The sequence below is a fragment of the Apiospora marii genome, assembly GCF_038362585.1.
Source record: "Apiospora marii strain CBS 49790 chromosome Unknown utg000003l_segment0_segment0, whole genome shotgun sequence".
Lineage (NCBI taxonomy): Eukaryota > Fungi > Ascomycota > Sordariomycetes > Amphisphaeriales > Apiosporaceae > Apiospora > Apiospora marii.
Window position 1 is genome coordinate 516,038 of NW_027117374.1, and position 17,172 is coordinate 533,209.

The 17,172-nt window shown below is 21.5% G+C and overlaps 3 protein-coding genes across 3 annotated transcripts; 2 read left to right on the top strand and 1 right to left on the bottom strand.

Annotated features, from left to right (window-relative positions):
• Positions 1–13,680: 13,680 nt before the first annotated feature.
• Positions 13,681–15,095, top strand: PG985_003622 (uncharacterized protein; the record flags this gene model as incomplete). Its single annotated transcript, XM_066823391.1, has 4 exons — positions 13,681–13,969; positions 14,052–14,182; positions 14,239–14,415; positions 14,475–15,095. The coding sequence occupies 4 exons, from the start codon at positions 13,681–13,683 to the stop codon at positions 15,093–15,095; spliced, it is 1,218 nt and encodes a 405-aa protein (XP_066686551.1).
• Positions 15,096–15,231: 136 nt separating this feature from the next.
• On the bottom strand, positions 15,232–15,936 carry PG985_003623 (uncharacterized protein; the record flags this gene model as incomplete). Its single annotated transcript, XM_066823392.1, has 2 exons — positions 15,232–15,780; positions 15,832–15,936. 2 exons carry the CDS (start codon positions 15,934–15,936, stop codon positions 15,232–15,234), a joined length of 654 nt encoding a protein of 217 aa, XP_066686552.1.
• Positions 15,937–16,438: 502 nt separating this feature from the next.
• PG985_003624 (metal binding domain of Ada-domain-containing protein) lies at positions 16,439–17,110 on the top strand (the record flags this gene model as incomplete). Its single annotated transcript, XM_066823393.1, has 1 exon — positions 16,439–17,110. One exon carries the CDS (start codon positions 16,439–16,441, stop codon positions 17,108–17,110), a length of 672 nt encoding a protein of 223 aa, XP_066686553.1.
• Positions 17,111–17,172: the final 62 nt, after the last annotated feature.

Sequence of the window (17,172 nt, forward strand, 5' to 3'; positions counted from 1 at the left end):
TATTAAAATTTAATTTAATGCGTTATTCTATTTTTAAATTTTGATTTTAGATAAATATCATTATAATTCCTTTTCTTTTAAAATTTTAATTCTATAAAGCTCTTACACACACACATATACACATATACCTACTCTTTTAAATATATTTATATATATTTAAACATTACTTTTTACTTTTATTATTCCACTTCTTACTTATTTAAATATTTATTTTTATAAATAAATATTTATTCTTTTATTTTATTAAATAACTTATTTTTAAATAACGTTATTTAAATAAAATGTCTTCTTTCGGTTCAAAACCTGATTCCTTTTTACATAATATTAAATTTATGAATAGAAATATTCATGAATCGTTAAATAAAGGTAAGTAATTTCTAATATTAATTTATTTAAATATTTACTTAGGTAAATATTTATTTAAATATTTACTAAAGTAAATATTTATTTAAATATTTATTTAAATAAATATTTAAATATATATCTACTTATTTATATTTTTATTAATAGTTTTATTTAAATAACTTATCCGATTTAATTTCAACCGACCCTTTTAACGACGATAAAACTGAAAATAACGATTTGAACGAAATAATCGACGATAATATCGATATTAATACTGAATTGTTGATTAATTCCTTATCAAATAAAGAGCGTTTTAATAAACCTAATTTTAAACTAAACGATATTAATTTATCGATTTATGTTATTAAAAATAGTTTATTTAAACGTTTTTTATTACCGATTAAACCGAACTGCGATCGTCGAGTTAAATGCATATATACCACGTAAGTAAAATATTTTTAAAATTATATTTAAGTATTTAAATATAATATAACTAATTTTAAAATAATATTTTATTTAAATGCGATTAATTTACCGAGTTAAAATTATTTAGATTTTAATCCTCTAATTTACAACGCCATTATCAATTAAAGCATCCAACAATTACTTATAATTTAAAATTAAAAAAAACAAGACAAAAAAGTAAGTTGGTTTTTTATATTTGAATTTAAATATTGATTTTAATATTTAAATTCTAAATATTAATATTAATATTTAAATTCTTAATATTAATATTAATATTTAAATTTAAATATTAATTTTAATATTTAAATTTAAGTATTAATTTTAAAAATATTTACTAATTAATTTATTTTAAAATTAAAAAATCAACAAAATAACCCTTTCGAATTATTACGAAAACGCCCTCGCACTACTACCGTTATCGAATTTAATAACGATAATATTTATAATAAAGTTTTAACTTTTATTATCGATAATAATTTATTGTTTAATATAGTTAATTTTAATTCATTTTAGAATTTAATTACATATTTTAAACTGTAAATTAATTCTTTTTCTAATTTTATTTAATATTAATATATTATATTTAATAATGTTATTATAAATCGAAAAAAAATACAATCCATCTTCGAACGCGATTTTATTAAATATTTAAATATATTTAATATCGAATTAAATAACTTTTCTACGAATAATGGTTATTTTAATATAATATTTGATATTTGGACGGTAAATAATCAAATTAATTATATAGGAATTAATTTATCGTTTATTAATAACGATTTTAAATTAATTTCTAAATTAATTAGTTTTAAACCAATTTATAACCATCATACGAGTTTAAATATTTTTGAATTATTTTAAAATATTATATACCCGTATAATACGATTAAAATAGAAAATATTTACTGGTAAATTTTTTATTAACCTCTTTTTAATAAAATACATACTAATATTATTTTATAAATTTAATATTACTCGCGATAATACAGCGAATAATAATACGTTTATTAATAACTTTAAATCGTTTTATTTAATTAAAACGAATAAAGTATTTAATAACGATATTCGCTGTACCGCACATATTATTAATTTAATAGTGCGTAATATATTAAATCGTTATATTTTAACGGAAAAAAAAAATTTAAATCTCTTTTTTTATATTAATAACGATTTAAATTCAAACGATAATAACGATCAAATCGGTAAATTGTTTATTTAAATATTAATTTTTCTAATAATAATTTACTAATATAAAATTTAAATTTAATAAATCGAGTCCGGCGAATTATTATTTTAATTCGATATAACGTTAAAATTAAAGAATTATTTAATTAAGGTATTAGTATTAATACTTATCGATTAAAAACAAATCAACGAAAAATTCCCCTTAGTAATTATAATTCCTTATTATATAAAAACTTAACTAATTCTTTTTTTAAATAATTTAATACGTTGAAATTTTACTTTTAAAATAATATCATCGATTAATCATTTTAAAAGCGTGTTATTATATATTAATATTAACACAGAAAATAACGAATTTAAATCGATTTTTTTAACCGATTTCGATTAGTTATTATTAACTAAAATTAAACAAATATTTAAAATATTTGTTAAACCATCGATTAAATTACAAAGCGAAAAATATCCGATTTTACCTACGAGTTTATATTATATTTATCAAATATATAATAAACTCAATACGTTTATTATCGATTTCAATACGAAAAAAAGAAATAATTTTAATATAGTATTTATTTTATTTATTATCTTTTTCCTTTTTTTAAAAAAAAAAATTTACTAATAATATTAAATAAGCCTTAGAATATTCTAATTTAATTTTATCTATTCAAACAAGTATTAAAAAATTAAATAAATATTTTCTTCGTCGTTTAAATAATACCACGATTAAAAATTATAAACCATATATTATTAATACTATTTTAAATTTACGATTTAAAACAATACATTTTAATAATAATATAGTTTTATATTTTTATCAAAGTATTAAAAACGATATTATCGATTTATTAAAATTAAAATATAATCGATTCCGATATAATAACGATAATAACGATATCAACGAATTAAATAACGACAATTTAATCAATAATAACGATATAAACAACGATTCCAATAACGAATTATTTCAAAGAAATCGAAATTAAAATACTACCAATAAATATATCGAATATTTAAACGAAAATTTAATACCACAACAAATAAGTTATTTATTTATTTATTAATTTATAATTTTAAATATTTACTAATAAAATAATAAACCGATCCATTAAAATATTAGTTAACTAATAAAAATCGATTCCCGATTTTAACTAATTTAGCTAAAAAATATTTAAATATTCTAACTACTACAGCTAGAACTAAACGATCTTTTTCCCAATCAAGAAATATTATAACTAAATCCAGGAATAAATTAAACCCAGAGGCGATTAAATAAATTATATTATTAAAAAGTTAAAAAATTAAAAATTTAAATAAATTAATCCAGCCGAATAATAATAAAGAATAAATAAAAAAATAAAAAAAATAAATTTTAAATAAATATATTATAAATAATATAAATATTTAAAACAATCCCTTTACTTATTAAAACTAAAATATTAAAATTAAAATATAAAAATTATAATATTAATATTAAAAAATTAAAATTAAAATATTAAAGTAATAATTAAAATATTATAATCGAAATATTATAATATATAAATTATAATTTTAATATTAAAATATTAAAATTAAAATATTAAAATTAAAATTATAATATTAAAATTAAAACTATAATATTAAAATTATAAAACTAAAATTAAAATATTAAAATTTAAATTAAAATATTAAAATTATAAAATTAAAATTAAAATATTAAAATTATAATTAAAATATTAAAATTAAAATATAAAACTAAAATTAGAATATTGATATTAAAATATTAATATTAGTATTTTAATTTAATATAAACGAGATATTTAAAGAAATAATATTTAAAATTAAAAATATTATTATTTTATTTATTTTAAATATTAATATAACTTTTATATTATTATTAAATATTTTAAACCTTTAAATTTAATATAAATAATTTTAATTTCTTTTATAAATTATATATAATAATCTTTTTATTTTTAAATAGGTTTATTCTTTACTATGAATAAAAAATGAATTTTAGTCGATTAATTTAGTCACTAACTAAAACTAAATTGAATTTATTCAGTTAACTGACTAAATTAACTAAATTCAGAATTTTCACTAACTAAATTAAATTGACTAAATTTAATTCAGTGACTAAAATTAGTCGATTAAAAATTGAATAAATTCAAATTAGTTAGACTAATTTCCAACCCTGCTTATTTCTTTTAATGATAATTTATTTTATATTAATTTATATTAAATATTATATTTTAATATTATATTTATTATATTATTAATTATTAAGTTCTATAAATATTATTTATTATAGCTTTTATAATAACTATTTCATTATATAAAATATTTAATTATTAATTTACTTTTGATTTTAAATATATATTAAAAGATTAATTTCTTAATTTTAAATAATTATTATTCGTTATTACCGTTTTTTATAATAATATATTCTAATTAAAACTTTATTTAATTAAATTAAATTCTTTTATTTAAAAATTAAATATAATTAAATATTTAATATTATTTAATATACTTTTTATATTTTTAAAAACTTTAATTTATAAATTAAGGGATTAATTTTTCTTATAATTATAAATGGTTTAATTTATTATTATAATTACTTTTATTTATTTAAATTTTTTTAAAATATATATTATATATAATTAATATAAATATTATAAAATAAATAAATAATAATATAAATTAATAAAAACTTTATATTAAAATAAATAAATATTTTAAATAATAAAATTAAAAAGAATTAAGCTTTTAACGATAATAAATAATAAGTATTAAATCCCTTTTCTATTATAACCCTCGATTATAATTATTTATTATTTTTACAATATAAAGTTTAAAATAAACCCGGGGTTTATAATAATTTTATATCTAATTATTAAGAAAAGAATTATTATATTTATTTATATTATATAAATTTAAAATTTATCGGAAATTATTTATATTAAATAATATAATTTTTAAAATTAATATATATAAATATCGATTTTATATAAGTTTTCGAAAATAAATTTTAAAAATAAATATAAATTTTTATAACATATATTTTTTAAAATTTATAATTTATTTCTCTTTCCTATTATATATATATATATATTACTATCTTTTACTTTAATCCCTTTTATATTATTATATATTTATAATATTATTTATATTTTAATACCTATTTATATATATTATAATAATTATTAATAATAATAATAACGTTATATTATATATATTTATAAAAAACGCTTTTAACAATTCCGATAAAGCCAGCATCGCTACGTTAATAACTAAACTTTAATTTCTTAAAAAACCCTATTTTTATAATTATTATATTACCCTTAATAAATTTAATTTTAAAATATTCGAAACTATATTTAATAATATACTTTTCGAATTATTATAATATATAACTCTTTATATATATAACTTATATATTATATATAAAATATATAATGGCGAAAACCGTTATCGAAATTATTAAATAATAAAAGGCGTATTTATATATATATAAAACGGAAATAAAGTTCTAAAAATTACGGAACTTTTTAGTAAGTTTAATAAAGGTCTATATAATAAAATCGCGGATTAATTTAATTAATTAAAAGGAAAGGGCTATTATTACTAAACGGGAAATAAATTAAAATTAATAAATAATCTTTTAATAAATATATTATTATTGATTTATTATTAATCGATTATTATATAATTAATTAATTTATATATTTATTTAATTTAATTTATTATATAAAAAGTAATAAATTTTATATAATTTTTTTTTAATATAAATAATAAATTAACGTCTTCTATAAAATAGATAATTATTTTCATTAATTATCCTTAAAGAATTTGTATTTTTTATACAATTTAAAAAATGTTTTTTTTTATATTATATTTATAACATTAATTTATAAAATATAATTATATTATAATTTTATTATATCTTTAATAAAATTTAATATATTTTTTACTTTTTATTAATACTTTTTATATAATTTTTAAATCTATTTAACCTTTTAAAATATTTAAAATTAATAAATAACTCTGGAATTAAAAACTTAATATTATTTTATTAAACGATTTATTATAAATCGCTAACTACGCGTTATTTAAATTATATTATAACGTTAATAATACTTTGAATTAAAAATTATTTCTTTTATTATAATAAAAATAATATAATTTTAATTTCTTAATTTATTCATTTAAATATAATACTTTATTATAAATATTAATTCTATTTATTGTTTTATTCAAAACGTTTATTAAAATTATATAATAAGTTTAAAGTTATAATATAAAATAGTTTTTTAAAAAACCTATTAATTAATATATAATAAGGTCGATATTATTTAATCTATTTAAAGTTTTAAAATATATATTATATACCTTAATATTAGTAATTTCCTTTTAAAAAATTGATTTATAATTTTTATTAAATTATTATATTTATATTAATTTAAAATTTAGTATATTATATTTATACTTATTACTTAAAATAACTTAATTATAAAATCCTATATTATTATTTAAAATGAGAACGTTAATATTTTAATTAATTATAATAGTTTTATAAACTTTATTTAATCCCATTAATTCTTAATATATTTAAAATAATTTTAAATATATTTAAATTTACTTTATTAAATTAAATATTATAAATTACTTTAAATTATATATTATTTATTTTAATTTAAAATAATATATTATATTATATACTTATTTTTTTAAAAAAATTAAACTATATATAATATTAATATATATAATTGTTTATTCTTATTCATTTTTTAAAAATATAATAATTTATTATTAAATAATTTATATTAATATCTCTATATTAATTAAATAAATATTTATTTAATTTAATTTTTTTAATTTATATTTTCTTTTTTAACTCTTTTTATAATATCTTATTAATTATAAAAACCTTTAATAATCTTCTATTATTTTAAATCTATTCTATAAATTTAAATAATTTATTATTATTAATTAAAATCTATTTATAAATTTAAAGATATTATATAATTAAAGTTTTTTATTATATTATTTAATATTAACGATTTTTTATTTATAATTATTATATTATTGTTTTTAAATTCTTTTATAAGAAAATATAATAATATATTAAAAATTAAATTTATTTTTTCTAATATATATTTTATTTATAATTAAAATTAAAATAAATATATTAATATTAATTTTAATTTAAAGTTATATATAATAATATTTACTAATTATAAATTTATTTAATTAATAGTATTTATAAATATTCTATAATGAATTTATATTATAATTAAAGCTTTATTTAATTATAAATTTATTTTTAACTTTTTTATTATTTAATTAAAATAAAATATCTTTAATTTAAAAGCTTAATATTACGATTTAATTTTAATTAAAACTTTATTTAAATAAAACTAAATTAAATATTTTCTAAATAATTATTTCGTTTATTTTATTAACTTTTTAAATAATATATAATTATATTATAATTTTTATTTTTTAATACGCTTATTTTTCAAAAATCGATTTTATTTAACTATTAATAAGTTAATATAAATATTCTTATAAATTATAATTATAAACTTTAAAAGGATTTTTACTTTATTTCTATTAATTTAAATGTAATTAATTTTATTTATTTTTTATAATTAACTATTGTTTTATAATTTAACTTTATTTATACCCTTTTTAAAATAATTTCATTTTATACTTTTATAATAATTTTATTTTTTAAAAATATTATAATATATATTAACTTAATTAATCTATTTTTTAGCATATTAGCTTAATAAAAAAAATCGTTAATATAAGTAATTTAATTAATACTTTAATTTTAATTTTAATAATAAATAAACTTATTTTATTAATTTAAAATCTTTACAAATTAATATTAAAATAGTTTAAAAACGATTTTTTAATTATAAATAATACTTTAATTTTTTTAAATTATTAAAATAATTGATATAAATAATATAAATATTTAGGGTTAGCAATTAATCAGGGTAAATAATAATTAAGACTAAGATTAATTTTAGTTAATTGAATTTATCCTAATTAAATTTATAATATTAACTAAATTAGTCTGATTAATTTATTCAATGATTAAAATTAATTGAATAAATTCAGTTTAATGACTAATTGATAAATAATTTAAATAAATTTTAATCGATGAATTAATCAACTTTTAGTTACTTAAAATGAATTTTTTAAATATTTTTAAAAAATATATTTAATATAAAAAGATTAAATTTTAATATAAAAAAATTTAATAATATTTACTTTAAGATTTGATTTAAATATAAATAAGGAATATAAATTTAAATATAAATATCATTTACTTATTAAATAATTCATATTAATAATTTAAATTAATATTTTAATATTTAAATTTCAAATTTCGATTTAATATTCGAATTTTAGTTTTATTTTAATATTAATATTTTCAATATTTATATTTTAGATTTGAATGTAATGTTTTAATTCTAGTTTTATTTTAAAATAAATATTTTCAATATTTAAATTTAATATTTGAATTTAATATTTTAAATCCAGTTTTATTTTAATACTGTTTTTTTTTTTAATATTTGAATTCTAAATTTAAATTCAATATTTTCAACTTAGTTTTATTTTAATATTATTATTTTTAATATTTAAATCTTAGTTTTATCCTTATATTCTAATTATAATTTATATTTAGTATTTAAATTTTATATTTAGATTTAATATTTTCAATTTAATTTTATTCTAATTTAAATATATAAACCCTACTTTTAATATTTAAAATTTGTTTCTTATAATTTATTTTTATTTTTTAAGTCTAATATTCTTATTTTACTTTTACTTCAACTTTTAATTTTATTATCTTAAAATTAATTTAAATTTAAATATTAAATGTTCTACTTAGAATTAAATTTTAAATATTCTATTTAAAATTCAATTTTAATTAAATATAAAGAAAATAGTAATATTTAAAAATATAGTATTATAAACATTTGTTTTAAATTATTTAATATTATAGAAATATTATTATTTTATTTATTTTAAATATGAATATAGTTTTTAATATTGAAGAAATATTATTATTTTATTTATTTTAAATATAAATAATTCTAAACTATTAAATAAACTATATATAATAATCTTTTTATTTTTAAATAAATTTATTATTTATTATGAATAAAAAACGAATTTTAGTCGATTAATTTAATTACTAAGTAAGACTAAATTGAATTTATCCAATTAACTGACTAAATTGACTAAATTTAGAATTTTTACTCATTAAATTAAATTAACTAAATTTAATTCAGTAACTAAAATTAGTCGACTAAAAATTAGATAAATTCAAATTAGTTAAACTAATTTCCAACCCTATGAATATTCTTTAAATTTAAAATAATCTTAAAGTTTATAATAATATTACATTTAATTATTAAGAAAAAAGTTACCTATTTATATTATATAAATTCAAAATTTATTAAAGATTATTTATATTAAATAATAAAGTTTTTAAAATTAATATATTTAAATATTAATTTTATATAACTTTTTAAAAAAAGCTTTTAAAAATAAATATAAATTCTTATAATAAATATTATTTAAAATTTATAATTTATCTTTTCTTTTTATTATATATATATATATATATATTATCTTTTACTTTAATCCTTAATATATTATTAAATATATATATAATCATTTAGAGTTTAATATTTATTTATATATATTATAATAAATATTAATATTAATAATAATATTATATTATACGCGTTTATAAAAAGCGCTTTTAATAATTTTAAAGAGGTTACTTTATTAATTATATATTATAACGTTTTAAAATCGGAATATTTTATTAAATTTATTAATTTATTAAAATTAGAATACCTTAATATTATTAAAACTATTAATAATATAGCTTTTTAAAAACTAAAATTAAAAATAACTTTATATTTATATTCCTTTTTTATTACTTAATAAGAAATAAAAGCGAAAAAGGAGATTAAAAAAAATAATAATTAATTTTTTTATAACTTTAATAATAAATACTATATTTTTATAAAATTAAAAAAAAGTTATAAAAATATAAAGGAAAAAGCTCCGTTAATTTTTAATCCCTATTAAAAAATTATTATAATAAAATAACGAAATAAATAATATTAAAATATTAATAAACGGGAAATAAAATAAGATTAATATATAATTTTTTAATAAATATATTATTATTAATTTAATATTAATTAATTTTTATATAATTAATTAATTTATATATTTATTTAATTTAATCTATTATATAAAAAATAATAAGTTTTATATAAATTTTCTTTTTAATATAAATAAAAAATTAATATTTTTTATAAAATAGAAAATTATATAATTATTAATTTAAGAATTATTATTTAAATAAACAATTATTATAAAAACTTATTAATATTAAATTAAATATTTTTAATATAATAATATAATTATTATTTAATTAAAATATTAAAAAAATATTTTAAATTTAATAAAAAACGTTAATTTATTTATAATAATAATATATAATTTTCTTTATAATTAAATAATAATTATATTTTAAATTAATAAATATTTAATATTATAATTTTATTTTATATTTATAAATTAATTATAATATACCCCTTTTTAATATTATTTATAATATATTATATAATAAATATTAAATATTTAAATAAAACTATTTTTAATTTATTTTCTTAATATATTTTATATTTAAATAATATATATAATAATATAAATTAATTATAACTTTATATTAAAATAAATAAATATTTTAAATAATAAAATTAAAAGATTAAACTTTTAATAATAATAAATAATAAATATTAAATTATTTTTTATTATAATTTTTAATTATAATTATATATTATTATTAAAGGTTTAAAATTTAAAATAAACCCGAAATTTATAATAATATTATATATAAATATTAAAAAAAAGATTATTTATTTATATTATATAAATTTCAAATTTATTAAAATTTATTCATTTTAAATAATAAAATCTTTAAAATTAAAATATATAAATATCGATTTTATAAAAAGTTTTAAAGAAAATTTATAAAAATAAATATAAATTCTTATAATATATATTTTTTAAATTTTATAATTTATTTTTTCTTTTTATTATATATATATATTATTATTATTTTTATTTAATATTAATCTTTTATATATTATTTAATATATATATAATTATTTAAATCTTAATATTTATAAAAAACGTTTTTAATAAATTTAAAAAAGTTATTTTATTAATAATATATTTAAATATTTTAAAATTAAATTATTATATTAAATTTATTAATTTATTAAAATTAAAATATTTTAATATTTTTAAATCTATTAATAATATTATATTTTAAACATTAAAATAAAAAATAATTTTATATTTATATTCTTTTTTTATTATTTAAGAAAATATATAAAAATTTAGAAATTTTAAAAAATAATATTGATTAATTTTTATTTAATTTTAATAAAAAATATTATATTTTTATAAAATTAAAAAAAATTATATAAATAAATAAAAATCATATTAATTTTTAATTATTATTTAAAATTTTATTTTAATAAAATATTAAAATAAATAATATTAAAATATTAATAACTAAAAAATAAAGGAATAAAAATTAATTAATAATCCTTTAATAAATATATTATTATTAATTAAATATTAATTAATTATTATATAATTATTTAATTTCTTTATTTATTTAATTCAATTCATTATATAAAAAGTAATAAACTTTATATAAATTTTCTTTTTAATAAAAATAATAAATTAATATCCTTTATAAAATAAAATTTTATAAATTATTTTTTAATTTAATTATACTTTATTTATTATTTATAATTATTATTTATTAATTCTTTATATATTTTTAAAAATATAATACTTTATTTAATAATATATATATTATTAATTATTTATTTTTCTATTTTATAAAGGACGTTAATTTATTATTTATATTAAAAAGAAAATTTATATAAAATTTATTATTTTTTATATAATAAATCAATTAATTATATATTAATTAATTAATAATAAATTAATAATAACCCTTTCCCTTTAATTAATTAAATTAATCTATAATTTTATTATATTAACCTTTATTAAACTTATTAAATTTTATAATCTTTAAAGCTTTATTTCCATTATATATATATATATAAATATACCTTTTATTATTATATATTTTATAATAATTTAAAAGGTATATTATTAAATACAGTTTTAAATATTCTAAAATCGAATTTATTAAAAGCGCTTTTTATAAATATATATAATATAGCGTTATTATTAATATTAATATCCATTATAATATATATAAATAAATATTAAAATTTAAATAGTTATATATATATTTAATAATATATAAAAGATTAAAATAAACAATAATAATAATATATATATATATATATATAAATATAATAAAAAAAAGAAATAAATTATAAATTTTAAAAAATAAATATTTATTATAAAAATTTATATTTATTTTTAAAAACTTTATTACTTTATATAAATAATTCCTAATAAACTTTAAATTTATATAATATAAATAAATAATTCCTTTTTTAATAATTAAATATAATATTATTATAAACCTTAAGTTTACTTTAAACCTTATATTATAAAGGATAATAAATAATTATAATTAAAGGTTATAATAAAAAATGAGTTTAATTTTTATAATTATTATATTATATTTAATAATTTAATTTTAAATATTTAAAATTATATTTAATAATATGTTTTTTATATTATTATAATATATAATTTATACATTATATATAAAATATATAATAAAAATTATATTTATATATTTATATATATATAATAAAAATAAAATTTTAAAAATTATATATATATTAAAGTATTATTTATAATCTTATTAAAAGCTAACTATAATTAAAATATTTTAATAATTATATTATTAAATATATATTATATTAAATTTATATTAAAACTTAAATTAATTTAAAATATAATAATATATAAATTAACTTTATAATTAAATTTTAAAGTTATAAAAGGCTTATTTAAAAGAGTTAATTTAAAAATTTCGTTCTTACTTTTATTGTTATTTTCCCGCGGCGAGCGCTAGCTAGGGGCCACCGAGGCGCCGTACGAACCAACCCTCCGCGGGGGGGGGGGGGTTGGGGTTCAGTGTATTATAGTAGCTAGTATAGAACCGCAGTCTGCATGAGGCCCTGCCTCCGGTCGGACTTTAAATTGACTCTCATTATCAATGCCGCCCGAAGCCGTGCGCATGCGTAGGTAGCCGGTCGCACGGCGTGGAGAACGGGATCGCGTCCACGAGGGAGAGTGAGGGAGTCCTAGCCAGCGACGGGAGGACCAGAGGGCGTCCTCGCGAGGTGACAGCTTCGACATAGGAAAGGGGCTGCCGTCGACGGGGAGGGAGTAAATGGTAAAGGGCTAGCTGGCATTAACGGGGCAGCTGGTGCCGGGTGTTCGATACGACTCAAAACTACACAGCGCGAAGCGTCCACAGCTAGTGCACTAAATTTCTCGGTTATGAATGAATCATAGTGGCTCACACTGGCTCATTTGGTCATGCCACTAGTATCAGTAACCTGACCAAATATAAGAGTAACGATGACCATGAGCGTATACTCGTAAAACAGCAGGACAACTTACCACATCACGCTAGTTCCATCCCGCCAATTCACGATGCCGGAGAACCACGCAATCGTTTTTGGTGCATCCGGCCTCATCGGGTGGGCCATGGTCGACCAACTACTAGCTACTTACCCGACACCCGGCACCTTTGCCAGCGTAACCGCCGTGGCGAATCGTCCCATCGACCTCGCCGAGGCCCATTGGCCAGAGCCTGAGGCCGGCCGGCCGCATCTCCGTCTTGTTTCAGGGGTCGATCTCCGGGGCGATGCGATCTCTTTGGCAGATACGCTCAGGCAGCAGGTGCCGAATGCGGATAAGATAACGCACATCTACTATTTTGGTGAGATGCGACACCCGCCCAAGGTGAGGAGCGGTGGTGTGACGAATGATGACGTTCTGACCATGGCATTCACGGTGTTTAGTCTTTACTGCAGTGGGTCACGACCTCCAGGAGGAAGTCGCCATCAACAAAAAGATGCTCCAGAATGTCATCGACGCGGTCTCCTCCCTAAGCCAGAGCCTCAAGTTCGTCGTCTTCCCTGGCGGCACACGCGTGAGGCCCCCCACCAGAGCTCTGCACTATAGGGGCGCTATGCTGAATGGATACAGGGATATGGCATATACATCCCAGGCGGTACCTTTTCCGCGCCGCTCACGGAGGACATGGTAAACAGCCTGCCGTCGGACTATGAGAAGACGGTGGCGTATCCGCAGTTCAGGAAGCTGTTGGCGGACGCCTGCAGAGGCAAGAGCTGGACATGGTGCGAGATTTGCCCTGACGCTATCGTGAGTCGATCCAACATGACACTAGAGACCCTCATAGCATTTACTCATGACCCCAAAAGATCGGGTTCACCCCGAATGGTTCCCAGTTCAGTCTCGCCCTCCACTGGGCGCAGTATCTTTCCCTGTACGCCTACAACCACGGAATAGGCCCCCGTGTGAAGGATAAACCCAGCACCGATGGGGTGTCTGCACCTGTGGAGGTTCCCTTCCCCGGAACTACCGCCGGGTACAACTCGCTGTGCTCCCCCGTCTCGGCAAGCACCATTGCCCAGATGGCCATCTACGCCGGCCAGAACCCAGAGCGCTGCGGCGACGGGAGGCTGTTCAACATCGCCGACTCGGACGCACCGTCCACGATGGGCGACTTGTGGCCTCATCTGGCGGCGTGGTTTGGGCTTGTGGGCACAGGGCCCGAGGCCAGGTCTGACACCGATCTGCTGCCTGGTGAGTATGTCGAACGGCACCAAGGCGTGTTTGGGGAGCACGGTCTGGAAATGGCTGTCAAAGGTGGCGTGGGCGCGGGCAGGAAGCAGCTGGACAGCGTTGGCTCGTGGTTGACCTTCGACAGACAGTTGTCGCTTGGCAGACTGAGGGAAGCCGGGTTCAAGGAGAGAAGAGATCCGGTCGTGGGATGGCTCGAGGCTTTCGACATGTTTCGAAAGGCTGGCTTGATACTCTAGTCTAGTAGTGAAAAGTCTAATATACTCCATCCTCCAGACCAAACTGTGTCCGTAATCCATACCCTCCGTGACCAAAGCACCTTTGGCTATCTACACTCTCTGTTTAACTAGTACCTATCCACCCTACAGCAGTGCCCTATTCACGCTCTGTAGTCTCGACATCGTCCAAGATGTCGGCCGGTGCTACCGGATCCGACTGGGTCAAGCCGCGATATTTCTCCTCGTCGATCGAAGCGAGCTTCGAGGACGTCTTTTTGGGGGCGAGTCCGTACAGCTCCTGGAAGCTCATGATCATCGGCCGCCAACGGTCGGGGTCGATGCGGTTGCTGTGGCCGGGCAGGCGCAACTCGTTCAGGACATGGGTCCGGACGACCTTGACTTCGATGGCCAATATGACTCCCGCTCGGTCCGGGTCATCTTGCATCAGCTCGGTGGTGCCCATGACCTCAGCCTCCATCTGCACCGGACACTCGGCGATGCGTGGCGGTCGGACGAGATCGGACGGTTGCCGTGTCAAGCCCGAACGTGCGAACTTGTCCTTGCAGTGCTCGTAGCCGAGGGCTTGCTTCAGCGGAGGGACGACGGGGGTGCCGGTTGTTTTGGCCATGGCGTTGATGTAGGGCCCCATGCTATCGCTCGGGAGGTTGAGAACACACTGTTTGGTGCGCAGGAGGTTGTTGGTGGTCTGTGATACGGCGGCCAGTCCCAGTACACACCGATGGCCGAGCCATCAGGCCGACGACATGGGCGCGATATTGGCGGTACCATCCTCGTTCTCGGTAGTGACCATGACAACTGGGGTGCCCCAGTACATGATGGCAGGTGTTATGACGGAGTGCATGGCTGAATATGGAAAGTTGCTGGCTGAAGTGATGATCAGAAGAAGTTGAGTCAACAGAATGAGACAGGTGGTTTGGATGAGTGCTTCATAAGATAGCGTACTTTCGACCAATGTCCGCCCTATGCCCTTATATACGCAGACTCAGCATCTGATGGCTAACATGAATGCCATAGATGTGACCAATAAGACCCTTCGTCGGAGAACCTCGGCGGCTCATTGGTTAGTTTCGAAGCAAGTCCCCATTCTTCAATATTTGCTGTAGTTGTGACCAATGACCAACATGTGTCAATGGTCTGGGCGGGTCTGCCTAAACTAGCAGCGATTCTGATTGGTCACTTCCCTAGCAAGCGACGGCTTGCTTACGGCAGATCATCTTCGGCACTCCCTCCTGGAATCATTCTCACTCCCCTCATCACCCCAAGCAACAAAATCAATACCACTGGAACACAAGAGAAAGAGACAACCGATATTTTGCTGCATACTCCATCAGAACCCCGTCATCATGCCCCACCCAGCGTTCCTCAGCGACAGCACGCGCTGGACCGCCGTCCAGCGCAAAGACGCCCTAGCCGACGGCGTCTTCCTCTACGCCGTGCGCACCACCAAGATTTACTGCCGCCCCGTCTGCAAAGCGCGGCTCGCGCGGCGGGCCAACGTGGACTTCTACGACACCGCCGAGCAAGCCGAACGGGCCGGGTACCGCCCGTGCAAACGCTGCAAGCCGGAGTCGGCCGGGCGGATGCCGGAAAACCACGCCGTGCGGCGGGTGCGGGCCATGGTGGAACGACAATGGCTGTCGCCGCGGGCAGTTACTGATGATGCTCGGGGTCAACAGCCTCTTCGGCCGCCGCCAGTCGACTCGGGATGCCTAGAAGAGATGGCGAGGCAGGCTGGGGTTTCCAAGTGGCACTTCCACCGGATTTTCAAGACAGTGACCGACATGACGCCAGCCCAGTATCTGCGACACAGTGGCGGTGGTGCGCCGTCCTCCTATGAACGGAACATGGAGGAACCATGCTCAGTGGCACGAGGGACAGACGCAACGATGGAGGCCTTGGGGCTGGAGTGTTGGGCAATTGAGTCGACCCAATCAGAACTTACTGCGGACCTCTCCACGCTGGACGATGCCGACTTCGACTTCGACAGCTTCATCACAAGTCTTGACGAAGCATAAAGTTCTATTGCTACTTATCCTGTCGACGTTTAGCCAATTAACCCATCACCATCAGCAATCAT